The sequence below is a fragment of the Manacus vitellinus genome, unplaced genomic scaffold (assembly GCF_001715985.3).
Source record: "Manacus vitellinus isolate BGI_N305 unplaced genomic scaffold, ASM171598v3 scaffold_15_pilon, whole genome shotgun sequence".
In the NCBI taxonomy this organism is placed as follows: domain Eukaryota; kingdom Metazoa; phylum Chordata; class Aves; order Passeriformes; family Pipridae; genus Manacus; species Manacus vitellinus.
In genome coordinates this window covers 10,913,622-10,928,193 of record NW_021939122.1, presented here as the reverse complement: position 1 = coordinate 10,928,193, position 14,572 = coordinate 10,913,622, and the positions used below count along the sequence as shown (strand labels likewise).

Below are 14,572 nucleotides of genomic sequence, written 5' to 3'. Positions count from 1 at the left end.
CAGTACTGTACCAGGTTTATTAGCAAAACATTAAGTGCCTGAGGTCCTAACCACTCAGTTCCACTGTGGATATTAAACTCCTGTTCCACCAGAGGCAGGTAGATAGAGCCCTGTAACACACCATCTGCTGAGCAGCTTCACACAAGAAACTTACCTCTGCTATGCATGTCAGGATGATCAGGCACAGCTTGCCACTGTGCAGCCGGTGCTCATCTGCAAAGAAGAAAAACAAGTCCTCTGTGAGCCACACAAGCCTAGCAAGGCTAAAGAGAGAGAGAGCTGTTGCAGCAAAAGAAAAGCCCAGCTTGGAGATAATTCATACTCCTACTTCCTCTGTGATATTTAATAGTCTATTCCCATTAGGCATTCACCCTCCAGCCTGTCCACTAAATCCCACCCCACAGTCTGCACCAAGAGCAAAAGTTTCAGATTTGAACCTCCAACAGCACTGTAACTATCCGCTGGGCTTCCAATCTCATTCAGTTTTACTTCCACAGATACTCTAAATCCTGGGGTTAGTCCCTGTCTTTCTGTCACAGCAGAGACACATTGTTCCCTCTCTTTGACAGGATGGAAAGAAAAACATCACCTTTGCTGTAGGTTATGAAACAAGCGGCAAAGCTTTGTCAGACGCACAGCACGGTGTAGCAGAATGACTCCCGACATTATGCTCAAAGTTCCAAGTTTTAACCCCAATACTGAGAGACACGACCTACTTTGCTCTGTGCAAAACTATGAAAGAAGGAAGTCTGCAAAGACTTAGCATTTTAAGCCAAAAGAGTTTCACAGTGATCATGTTCCACAACTTCTTATTCATCCCACACTTTCAAGCAGCTTTGGCCCTGAATGACAATTGGAGGGCTGAAAGACTCACTAATAGAGAGGGACTAAGGCAGAAGAATGCAATTTTTACTTGGATTATTTAAAACTCTCCTCTCTCAATTTTAACCTTGAATATAAAAAACCCTCAAGATACATATAGTCATAGAGGACCACAGGATGGAACAAGCCTCTGGTTCAATCTTTTATAAAAACAGGGCCAGGTAAGACCAGGTTGCTGAAGGCACTGTCCAATCAAGCTCATTTAAAAATCTTTGTTCTAAAAAACAAACCGCTCACACTACACACCCCCAAACCCACAAAAACAAACAAACAAAACCCAACAACAACAACATACCTATAACCAAATCCTGAGGAAGCTTAAAATTGCACATTCCTGAGACCTCCAGGTCTAAAGCATAAGACTACTAAACATCCCAGGCATCTGCCTTAAACTTGGAGAAGATGGAAACACGAGACCCACTTTCATATAAACCAGGAGACAGCCAAACTCCTTGCATCTTTGCAGATGACTTCTACAAACACTTTGCTAGCTGGTGTGTATATGGTAATCTATAAAAATAGATAGAATGGGCTTAACTAGCTGCTCTGTCTAGTTTGATGCCTCGTTTTCTTTACTATGCTGCTGAGGGACAGATATTTATAACAAGATATGCCCTGAAGTATGCTGATTTCATCTTGCTGCACTAAGTAAGATGAAGAGGAATTTTGCAATGGAAAAGTTAAATGTCTCTCCTATTTTCTTACCTCAGCTAAAATGTTATAAAGTCTTGTACTCCAGCAAAGCAGGAGAAATGGCCTCAAATAATACTGATACACAAGAGTCTTATTATATTCATATTGTAAGGCCTCCCTGTATATTTCTGTAGGTGCTGCTACCACTTCTCTCTCTGGGGATTATGCTGTAAAGGCTCGTTTCACACCTGACATGCCTTCCACCGACGCTCTGTGAACATCACGCCATTTTCAGCAGCAATGGGGCAACTATGCAAGCAGTTACTTGCACAGACACTTTGTATTTCACAGCATCCTTCACTAAAGGAACAAAGCAAGCCACTTTCTAAGGGGAGGTGTATCACTATAAACCCTGCTTCACCAATGGGAAAATATGACACAGAGGTTTTGTTTCTCCCAAGACGGCTGCCTCTGAATGACACAAGAGAGGAAAACAAGAGGATCTAGGAAAAACAATCTATTAAATTATGTTCTCCAGGACAGGACCAAAACAACTGTCTAGTCCTGGATGTGGAACAAACCAGTCTCCCCTCTAAGTGTTCCCAGCTGTCTCAAGACACCTGAAGTAAATTGGAATTATTCATCTTTTTTGCTATATTGGTGTCACATTGAATCATAGAATCGCTTAGGTTAAGAGAAGACCTTTTAGATCATGGAGTCCAATTGTCAACCCAGCACTGCCAATCTACCAGTAAACCATGTCCCAAAGTGCCTACATGTCCTCTAAATACCTTCAGGGATTGTGACTCGAGCACTTCCCTGCGCAGTCTGTTCCATGCTTGATCTTATACAAGAAAAAATTAGGCAGGGTTCCATCTAGAATCAAAATATAAGGACAGGAACATACCCACTAGAACTGATAAGTTCAGGTTTGGAGGGCACACTTTAAACAATCGATCAGTGGAGCTCATTGCCACACACTACCATGGTGAGAGGGAGATTAGGTCTATCAGCCAGACCAATTTCAAATGTTACACAAGCTAGAACCAAAGCAAAGAGAGAAACATCAACTCCTGTCTCATAACATAATAAACTCATCTCTTACTGGCTTGTTTAGTAAGGAATCCCCTCTATCAGATTTCACTCCATCTGAAACTAATCCAGTTTGGCAGTTCCCAAATCCCTGTGCAGACTTTTCATGTTACGGTGACTAATAAGTGCAGAAGTTAAATTGAAAAAACACAAAATTGTTGCATCAGAAATCTGGATCAGCAAGACAGACCCTGAGAAAAGCAAATGAGAATGATTAGAGAGCTGGTAGGCCCTCCTCATGTGTACAACCTATTGGAAATGACTGAGCAAAGACTGATGTGGTTTAGTTCAAAAGACAAAAGCTAGAGGAAACACAAAAGCAGACTTCAAATACATAAAGGCTGACACAAAGAAAAAAGAAACAATCCATTCTCAATATCTATCTTGGAGAAGATAGACAGTAATTCAAATCATAGCAAAGAATTTAGGAAGCACATGAAGCTTTCTCATAATAAGGATGGTTAAACACCAGAATGGACAGTCTGGAAATGGTGCTCCACTATCACAGTATCTTCATCCAACCTGTCAGCAACACCTCTGAGAAAAGATTCAGGTAAATCTGATTCTGCCTTGGTTTTGAGGAGTTGTCAAGGTTTAAACCCAGACAGCAACTAAATACCATGCACCTGCTTACTCACTTCCAATGCTTCTCCTCTTCCCCCAGTGTGAAGGAGAATCAGAAAGAAAAGGTAAATCATGCGGGTTGAGGTAAGAAAAATTTAATAATTAAAACATCATCATAATAATAACCATAATAATCATCAGTAGAGTGAGAGAAGGTAACAGAACCCAAGAGAAACAAGTGATGCACAACACAATTCACGATACAACTGCTCACCACCTGTTGACCAATACCCAGCCCATCCCTGAACAGCAAATGGCCCCTTTTGGGTAACTCCCCCAGTTTATCCATTAGGCGTGACAATCTGTGGTGTGGAATATCCCCTTGGACAGTTCAGGTCAGCTATCCCAGCCATGCTCCCTCCTTGCTTTTTGTGCACTTCCTCACTGGCAGAGCATGAGAACTGAAAATTTCTTGATTTAGGGTAAGCACTTCTTAGTCAGGGTCAAAATATCAGTGTGGTATCAATATCATTCACATACTGAATCCAAAATAACAGCACTGTATCAGATACTAAGAAGAAAATGAACTGTGTCCCAGCCGAAATCAGGACATTTTCATAAAGTCCTAATTTAATTTATTCACTTTTTCCCCAACTGGCTTGCTTACAGAACAAGGCAGCCAAGTGTAACTTCACTGTAAGCTAGTAGGTAAAAGGAAACTCCTGCCTGCTCTCTTATTCAATGCCAAGCAATCACGAAGTTCAATAATTGATGTATCATAGCTCTGCAGCTGTCACCCTATTTTCATTCAGTTGTTACATCTAACTTAACAGCAAAAGTCAGTAATAGGCTGAAACACGGTGCAAAGATCACTTGTTATGTTCACACTATGGTCCTGCCCATAGAACCACTGGGCAAAACAGCACCCTTGGGTACCCTGAGCAGGAGATGAACCAATACTTCAACTCCAGCAAGCTGAAATTAACCACCACAGTACTACAGGAGAAACAAAGATGGAAAGATGGGAAGATACTTTCTCAAGCAAATTACTGCCAGTGCAGTGTAAGTTACTGCTGTTCTCTTTACAATTACATAGCTACATGTTTAACCACTAAATATTAAAGGACAAAGGAAACATTTCCTCCCAATGCTGAGCTTTACCTCCTGTGTCAGTTTCTAAGTGTTCTTTAAAGTACAGTTCTCTGGCGCCTGAGACTTCCCCTCTCTGACAGTTGGGAATCATATGCTCACACCTCCTGCATCTGGACAGGCTTGGTTATTAGGTACCATAATCAATTATTAGATTCTTTCCATACTTGACATCTTTCCTGCCAGCATTAGGTCTCTCCTAGTCTCACAACTCTTATCTCGCAATAAGAAATCTCTTAATTTTCCCAAAAGTTGGAATTCCTTTAAAGGGACTCCAGTTCACTTCTATTTCTGGAGTCACTAGACATGTTCTTGTGACCTTCTCACTTCAAGAAGCACTGTTTGCTGCATCCAAAGAATTCATTTACCTTTTGTGTCCTGCATCACAATCGAGCTGTACTTCAAGAAGGTTATCAGCAGGTTGCTGGTTTGCACATCAGCATCCAAAGGTAGCTCTGCAGAGCTTATAACTGGAACAAAGCAGATAAGACACACAAGATATAATGTAACAATTATTGACCAAAGCCGTAGAAAAGGGATGCAGAAAGATCAGCTTTATAAAAATCAAGAAGCAAAAGCAGTCACAGCTTGTGCCAGATAGATCACAACCCAGCAGGGAGCAAAAATGTACTTTCCATACCCGCAGCAGTTCATTGGCATTTCTCTGGGACACCAGCTGTACTTTTGACATCTTAACAGTGGACATCATCTGCCTTAGACTTCACAAGAAGCCATCTCAATTCCTTAGCTAATTGCACAATGTGCCTCCTGCTCACTCCCCATGCACACCATCTGAAGCACAGAGTTTATGAGTTGTCAAACCCCTATCACGTGACTGAGCCACATTTTTACTGATGACTGTGCCCGAGCTGTCCTAAAGGGCCATTCTCAGCCTTCCCATTCAGAAAGCTTTATGAGAAATATTGAAAGGGAGGAGCAAAAAGGTAAATGGTAAAAATGCAGCATGCATTTACCTGCAGATCCTGCCAGTCTGATACCATTTAAGGTAAATTAGCTCAGACAAAAGAAACCCCAAACTGATGGAGGTAGTCTAGGAAGACTTCAGTAAAGTACTTAATACAGTTCTGTATGAAAAATTAAGAGTGAAGCAGATAAGTGGGAAGCAATACTAAAATTTAACACACATCAAAGATCTGGTAAAGGAGAAGCAATTGGAGAAATTATTAGTCTGAGAAGAGACTACCGCTTGAATTCCTTAGGTGTCACTTTAGATAATAGTTCTCGGTTTTGTGAGTAACCTGGGCACAAGAAACAGTTGCTTGCTAATGAATCTAGAGCATGGTGCTAAAAGCATCAAGGTTGTGAAGTTCAGTCCCCATATGGGCCATTCACTCGATGATCCTTGTGGGTCCCTTCCATCTCAGAATATTCTGTGAAATCTGCTAATTGCAGGAAGTTGGGACATGTAAACACAGAGGAGTATCAGACTGTGCACAAAGAATAAAAACAAGAACAGATAATAAATACAACATGAAATTCAACGATGTAAGCCATAGGGTCAGGAATTCAGGGATTTATTTCCATGGCAAACCAAGAGCTCATCAGCTGCCAACAAACTACCATGATACACTATCAGATCATGAGATGACACGCTTCCAACACAAGTGGTTCTACAACATATCCAGAAATGCACTTCCAGCAGAGACAGGAACACTGTAATGCCTGGCACAAGGTGCTGGTGAGACCATGTCTCAAACATTTTCCATAACTATGCAGAACTCATGTTCAAAGAGGATGAGCTTAAACTTGAAGAATATTAGAGAAAGGTTAGCAGGTGGAACATAGGAAAAGAGTACCCTTCTTGTGAGACAGCAAAATACATAGGTGACTACCCAATGTACAAAAAAGAGCTGTGTTTCAAAGGGAGGTTAACAGCAAGAGAAATGGGTATGAATTGACAAGAAATGCAGGTTGCAAAGTTGAAGATTTCTAACCAAAACTGAAACTGCCCCCAATAGAAATTACTGGGAAACAAATTAAGTCAGAGTTCAATAAATTTAAGGGATGGATATGCCTGCGAGCACAGGGCACTAATAGTCTAGGGGATCTTTTCCAGCTCTAAGTACATGACAATAACATGGCTGTTCTGGCTGCTTAGGAGCTCAAACTCACAGGTTTTCACATGCAGGAGGTCACAGGTGGCTTGAATTATAATTGTCAGAAGGCTCTCTCTCTTCTCAAGCTATAGAGATAGCCTGAGATAGGGCTCCTTTTGCACTGGAAACAGATCTACAGACCACTAGGACACATCTTAAGAACTATATTATCTCTTTTCCATCTATCCTCAGGAACACCCAAGGCTTTTCTCACTCTTGAGGAAAGAAAAAGGTATTTATGATGAGACTGAACCTTGCAAGAAGTGAGGAATTACTTATAACTGATTGTTGGATGTCTAGGTTGGGAACTCCGAAGGGAAGTACTTTGATCCTGTACACAACTGTGTTCTGGTTCAGAGAAAAGTCAGCTTTAACATGCAATGCCTTTCACAATTCAAGGCTTGTATCTCATAACCCTGTTATGAGGCAAGTGAGGCTTATTTACCCCCCTGGAACTGGGGCAAGGACAGGCACAGAAGGATGAAGGAGACGAACCAGCAGTAAAATGCAGTATTCTCTAAACTGAGCACAGAGAGGCCCAGAACACAGCAGAGGTTTTCATGGAACTTAGGATTATACAATCACCCTGAATACAAAATTGTAGCCCTTGGAAACAACAGGTCAAATAGATCAATGTAACTTCACTGTTTGAACCACATTAAAAAAATCATAATGGGGCTTTGAACTTCTAAAAGTTGCACATCCCCAAGTGTGAGCTGGTTTAGTCCATTCAGGCTTGATGCCCTGGGGCTCCTGACACATTGCAAACATGCCAGGTCTGTTGGCAAAGTCTATGCAATAAGACTGGAAGCTTTTTCATTCCCAATATTATGAATAGCTCAAAGATTCAGCTAAAAGTCTGAAAAATGTATTTATATCCCCAGTGGGTCCTTCTTGAGCTGTTACAATGAACATAGTGAATGAATATTTAACAACAGTAAGCAAACTGACATTTAGATAACTATGGTGACAGCCACACTTGATTTACATATTATGGATCAACAGTTTCTAGCAAGTCTCATTTTTGGGAAAAAAAAAAAAAAAGAAGAAATCACTCTGAAAAACACATCCCTGCTTATCCTGGTTCATGCTACAGACCTTGGTGGTTTTTTTAAACACACATTTTGAAACTTTACAGGGTCTTAATTCACACTATAGGCTACCAGCAAGAGAAATTTCAAACCAGAATACGAACCCATTTTTAATCCCAGTCAGCATAAAAGAAAAGTGCCTGAAACCCATAGAGGGATTTCTACACGTTATTGTAACTTGAAAACAGTTCAACTACACATTTTTTTAATGCAGGAAAAAGAAGGCAATCTTTTCATTCCAAAGCCAAAAAGCCTCTTGCTAACTTTCAGCCATGGGCAAATTTTACATCTGCGTTGCAAGACCTTAGAAAATGAGGAAAATTCTGACATATTTTTAAAATAACAGCAATACTGAAGCATCGCCAAACTAAACCAAACTGAGAGTCGTAAAAAAAATTATCACTGAGAGCAGGGATCAGCAAGGTGACAGTAAATACAAATACAGAATGCCTCCCGATGTAGTTGCTGCACATGAAGATCAGATCCTCTTCTTAAATTTAGTAGCCTTGCAAGCCACAAGAAGCCTTGAACTTTACAAGATCACTGCCTCTGCTTAAAGCAGGATGGAGTTTTTGTTTTGATTTTGGTTTGTCTTTTGGTAAATGAAAAAAAGAAAAAAAAAAAAGAGTGCAAGCAAGCCACACATGTAGGTAAGCACAAATTCTGTCAGTTGTGTAATACGGTGTGTGGGCGGATACATTTGCAATGAACACGTTGAACACAAGCCCACAAAATGCCCGTCCCTCCACATTTCATGTTACATGCACACAGAGACTTGAGACATAGGGGACTCTTTATCTGAAGCTTTTGTTATCCATGGTAACCAGACAGAATTCATCCCGAGGAGGATCATCCTTAACTAGGGTATCAAATGACCTGAATAGCTGATGTAACTGAGTAACCCAGGCTGCTTTTCCCCAGAAATATTTCCAAACTGTGCTCTATTCAAATTGACTCTGTTCCTTCATTAAACACTTTCTTCAGCTCCAGAGAGTGCCATTAAAGTACATGACAACAGCCGTTTAATTTCTTCTCTTAAACTAGGCTCTATCTATCCATACCTTAAATTGCAAGGGTTTTATTTTAGGAGATTGCAATACATATTTATGTGGACTTGTAACTCTCATTTCAAAGAAAGATCTTGGGGTAAGCAGTCTTTTACAATGCCTATCAGAGAAAAGGCAGTAAGAGGGAGGAATACTTCCACACCCAAACAGAATTCAAATCCCAATTAATTCAAAGCTGAGGATAACTGCATTAATGACAAGCAGGAATCCACTGCAATTCTCTGTAAATCTGTTCCAATGACAAATAATCCCAAGCAAAGGACCTGACACTAGAAATATTCATAAGTAAAAGCCCACATAGAATAACTAATGGGCTGGCTGTATCTTCATGCAGATATTGGGAGAGTACTGTTTTCAGAAGGAATATCAGCATAATTTCATTGAGCAATATACAATGAAACAGAAATAAATTGGAGTCAAAAATCTTGCCCATTTTCAGTAAGGCAAGTCGCTTCAGGAGGAGACCATCAGGTTACATCTGCTCCAGACAGATCTCATTAGTTGCCATCTTGAGAAAATACTTTCCTAGTTATTTTACAGTTTTCAATAATTTTTCCCCAGGAGATCATTGCATTTCTTACCATCTGAAGAAGGCGGGGTGGTTCCAAGTGGAGTGACGGGTGTCATTGGAATTGGGCTTGTTGGTGTTGTCATCAGGCCCATTTCAGGATGGCTCTAACAGGAAACACACATGCATAGGTCAATAGCTTCCCCAGCCATTGGAAACACAGATCATTACTTGTACTGTTCCATAGTCTCACACAGACATGACTAATGAAGTCTCAACAAACTTCAGCCTCTCTTCCAAAATGCCAGGCCATGCTTCCTGACCTTGGACATCTAACAGTTAAACAGTACATCAATTTCTTTATTCCCCAAAACACGAAAATATATCAGAAAGTGGTGGCTCTCCCCAGCAGACAGAAAATACTCCCATGTAGAATGGGAAAAGGTTTGCAGAAGCCTACACTGCTTACAGCTTCTGATTCCCCCCAAAACAATCCAAGGATGTGCATTTGAAGTCTTCCTCCAAGATCCTGTCATTTCTCTTTCTAAAAGCAGATTCACCTCACTCCTGCCCCCCCCACCCTGTTCATATTCAAAGATGATGGTAATATATTACTTTCCTTTCTCACTATAAAGCCCAGGCACTGCAGGACAGGAGCGGATAACATAAATAAGACTATCATTATCGATGCTCTCAGCTTCCATCAGTCACTCTCCCCATTTCATCTTTGCTAATAGTTGCCTGCCCAACTGCTTTGACTTTACTCTTTGCAAGCTTCCGGATCTATCCACACACTGGTGAGAGCATAGGCAATCTGCTATTTTTGAGTCTGGCTGCCAAGCAAAGTGTCCATTTCATAGGGCAAGTTTTACAAAAATGTATCATCTGCTTTAATATATCATCACAATTTCAAAATAAAAGAAAGATATAGAACTGCTGATTTGACATTCGTTCCACAGGATTTTTCTCAAGTGGATGTCCTCCACGCTGCCTCTGAATATCTCATAAATGCATGTAATTTATGGGAAGCACGGACACACATACTACAACTCAAAGACAATTTTACATCACAATAGGTCTTAACTTAAACTTTAAAACACAATTTTTTCACTTTAAGTCTTACATAAGCCAGGTTTGCTTCCACAGATTTTGGGAGTTTTCCTTCTTTATCCCGAACAGTAACTGGTAGTTGAGAGACAAGAGTGCCACCCAGCAGCAAACCCGAGCACCCACGGCTGGTGAGCACATGGAAACCTTATTGCTCCGTACATCCACACAACTGAATCCCTGCTCTTCCCATGTGTCACACAGCAGCAGGGAGCCATTCATGCAGTGCCAAGCAATGGGCACCAACTTAGGTAAGAGCATTCATCAGCTTTTATGAGGTTTTTCCAACATGACACGACCTACCTTGCCCTCTCTTAAATGAAGGATTACAGACAATCCTCCCAAGATCATCAGGCCTCCACATCAATTAAACCCACTGATCAGTGGCTGCTTCAGCTATTACTTTCACAAATAACTAGTCTATCCTTTTATTTTTAAGAGCTTTTACTCTATGTGATCTTTATCTGCCCTACTCTTTTCCCTACCAAAGGTCTCTCTTCCCTCAGGAATATCTTGACCACAGAAAGGCCTGAGTTGGTACTACACAGAACTGAAAGAGCAGAAATCTCTCACAAGTGGTAGGAATGAATAACCTGGGAAAAGACAGGGAGGGAACCTCAGCAAATTAACCATCCATGAAACAGAAGCTTTCTTCAGAGGCTGCAGATCTGCTTATCAGACCTCTTCCATCACCACTACTGTCAGGAGTCCTCAAAGGTCTCCTCCATCATGCCAAGTGTCTAGCCTGTGATGTATGGCTGCTCTCTGAGGATCTGAAATAACTGGGGAAAGGTGCTAACTGTTTTGCTGATGTTTTTCTCACAGATTAATACCAATACCTAGAAACCAAAATTAAAAGCCTAAACCTGAAGGTTTACCTAAACACATCACGCTACTTTTGCAGCCAGCCACAGCCCAATCACCAGATCAGACAGGCTCATTTCCTGCTTTCCAGCAACAACCACCTTTGCAAACTCACACAGTGTTTACGAAAGCATCCAGAGCTTTGTGATCAGAGGTATGGAGCAGCCCACTGCTGCTCAGAAGGCTGCCATAGTTGTTTCTCCACCATAAACAGCACAAGGACAAGTGCTATGCTCTGGCAACAGGTTCCCAAGCAAAATGGGTTGGGCAAAACAGACAACATCACACAGTCTGTGCACACCCATACAGGACAATTCATCCAAGCTTGGAGCTGAATCAGTCTCTTTCTCTCAATACTAACTTAAAAGTGTGATTTGCTCTAAGAGCTGCCTACCTTATCCCTACCAGTTCACTCACTCCATCTTCCCCCTAAGTCTACTCAATAGAGTACAGAAGGGACTCCATGCAGCCCTTCCCACTTAGTGGGAAAAACAAATAATTCCAGCATGAACTGTGACCTCAAAACTCTACTGATCTTCTGTCAAGGAAGGAAGCATTTCCTAAAATGCTTCTCAGGCCCTGGCCCAAGTCTGATCTTTCATGCTGATCCTATGACAAGTATGCAGGGGCGTACATCTTTGCACCGATTCCATTTCTGACTCTCTAATTTCAAACACATGCACTACAAAGAAATGGGGAAACATTCCACTGAAACTCACCTGTGCCAGAACTGTGATGAAATTCCGGTTTAAGTGAACAGCTTCATAGAGGGCCAGAAGGATTGCTTCATTCGTTCTGTGGGAAGGATACAGACAAAAGGCACAGTTAGTGATCAGAATACCAGAAGCCAAGCTGTTCAGAAGCAAGGCCTACCTGAAAAAAGAAAATTTTTTTTTTAACTACAGAAAACTCTGCCTCTGCAATCCAGTTGTATTGTATTCTGATTATTAGTAGTATTCAGCAATGCATAAAAATAGCTATTTTTAGAGCTCAACTACAGACTTTGTTCCCTTCCTGCTGAAGGTGTCCCTCGTTGCTCAAACAGTGCTTTCCCTTAAAAGTCCTTTGTTTTAAGGGCAGAGGGTCCTGCAGACACCAAAACCCCTCATATTTATCACCTGCCCCCTTGATTTAGAAAATATTTTAGTGGGGACAAGAGTATGTGAATTATCACTTTCCATGTGCCACCTCCAACATGCCTATTATGTGTTATAAATGCCCCATAAAAACCACTGCATTTTTTTTTTAGAGACTTCATTACAAGCAATTCAGCTCTGGCTCCTCCTGCTGCACCCTGCCCACTGAAGGGAGAATCCAGTTTGCAGTGGTGTGGTACTATTTTAGTGACAAGAGAACCTGCCCCTGTTGTTTGCTGAGGGACATTAGAACAGCTCCATGACAGAGAGGATCACGCTGACCAGTTCATTGTGTAACTAACATTTGTGCACTTACTGGACCGAGATCTTCTCATCAGCATCTGCTATGAACATGCTGCCCACCTATGGAAAGAGAGAGCATTGCACAGCAGGAATTCGGGAAAGCTATCAGACAACAAGAGAGAATACATGGATACAAACAGATTTGATTTTGCAGTCCTGTCACTGACCAATTCTTCACCTGTCAAATCACAAAAAAAGGAAAAAAAAAAAAGGACTGGACCTTAGATCCCAGCCTGGATTAGTCTGCCATTCTGTAAGAGGACAACAGAGATTGTTTCCTATCTGCTTGCCCCAGAGTGGTAGCAGTTTCACCCAAGTCACTCCTGACAGACAGCTGTTAACAGTGAACTATCCTTACTTAAAGGAAATTTTCCTGTCAGTTAGATCTCAGACTACAATTAAATGTCAGATGAAAGCAAGGCCAAACTGAACAAGGGTAACAGTGGATACTCTTCACAAGGAAGAAATTCACAATTGTCTTTGAAGGGTACCCCTCCAAAAATGCAGACAGTGCCCACTGCAGAATCCAAGCTTACTCTGTGGTCACTCAGTACAGCCAGACTTGAGAAACAAGACAGTAAAGAAACAGAACCTCTAAAGCTAGTGACAGCCCAGACTGTGCCACTCTGTTCTAGGCCACATCAGCAGAGCAGCAACTTTTTTTAAAAAACAAGTAGCCATTTAAAAGTGATTAAGAAGTTTAAAAAACTGATTAAAAGGTTTTTTCAAGTGATTTTTAAAATAAAGTCAACTAGAATGACAATGATGCAGGAAAACAATTTCAATTATCAACACCAGAATAGAGATCTTGTCCTTTGAAAGAGCTTTCCCAGCCAGACAACAACACAGTCCTCAGAATACAGCCATTTCAGCTGTATTTGGTTTGGATACGTTCAATCCATGCCTGCAGAACCCACATCTCAAACTCACAGTTTACAGAAATGCCCTCCTGCTGAACTTGCATGAAGACACCTATTTTAAGAGTAGAAAAAACACTGCTTCCTTGCTTACCATATTAGTTAGGGCTGAGAAGAAACCAGTCTGATGCTCCTCTTCCTTATCTTTGTATTGCCTGAACAAAAAGAAATAAGGATGAAGTTTCAGGGTTATACATGGAACTAGGGTTATTTTACCTAAATCACTGTAAGATAGTCTTATCTGATAAGTATACAGGATGGAAGAAGCTTCAACATTCACAAGCCTTTTTCAAGAACTCACAAAAGATGCAAAGGGTATTAAAATATTTGTAAATTGTGTAGAGTTGAAGTGGGGTTGCTGAAAGACGTGAGAGTTGAACAATGCTTGTGCTGTTACAGAGGACATGGGCAGCCTGGGCTAACACTGAAGGAAAGGACTCAAGTGACTTAGGAAATTTTGTCCTGCACTGGAAAAACAGTAATAAACCACATGAAGCAACAGAGTCAGTAACCACAGAACAGTTTCATTTCAATTATCTGCTACAGACCAAATCAGAGTTGGCCACCCTAGGGCCAGCAGAAACCACGCAGACCATTACAGTTCATGGTCTGGTCTTGCCTGATCCCACATTCCTGGAGCAAGTGAAGACACTGGAACTGAAGTCAAGGTATAGGTTGGATACCTCAGATTTAAGCTATGTTGCTACATTTGGCATTCAAACGCACTAGAAAAGCTCACATGGCCATTTATGGTGTCTGTCGTACAGGAATCTCATCATACACGATGTAATAGGCAAAGTAAGCAATTCTAAATATTTGGAAAAGGGGGAAAGAAAGCACTGAGCTAAGCAAAACAGGCCATGGTCTGAGACAGCTTTTGTCACAATGAAGGAGGTTGGGTGGGTGAGCTTTTTCTGCTTTACTCCCATAATTTACTCTGTTACATACATGATTTGCTGATCTTGCAAGTCACTTGCATAACTACAATAGCAGACTTCCAAAGGAATTAAAACATTTTTCTGGATACTTTGAGAATCCTACTGCACAAAAAAATGTCATGTGTTCCTCCGGTAAAATTGCTGTAAGTTCTAAATTCTTCTGAAGCACTTTCCTCTTGGGAAAATGTACACATTTTGAGCTGT

General features: G+C 41.1%; 1 protein-coding gene across 2 annotated transcripts in view; it reads right to left on the bottom strand.

Annotated features, from left to right (window-relative positions):
• The window catches only part of ARMH3 (armadillo like helical domain containing 3), a 126,520-nt gene that overhangs the window by 93,402 nt on the left and 18,546 nt on the right, over positions 1-14,572 (bottom strand). For both annotated transcript variants that reach the window (XM_018069237.1, XM_018069238.2), the window contains exons 11-16: positions 13,525-13,585; positions 12,527-12,573; positions 11,794-11,869; positions 9,177-9,270; positions 4,689-4,790; positions 155-213 (exon numbers count right to left, since the gene is read on the bottom strand). In XM_018069237.1, coding sequence (XP_017924726.1) covers positions 155-213; positions 4,689-4,790; positions 9,177-9,270; positions 11,794-11,869; positions 12,527-12,573; positions 13,525-13,585 — 439 coding nt within the window. The remainder of the gene's footprint in view (positions 1-154; positions 214-4,688; positions 4,791-9,176; positions 9,271-11,793; positions 11,870-12,526; positions 12,574-13,524; positions 13,586-14,572) is intronic.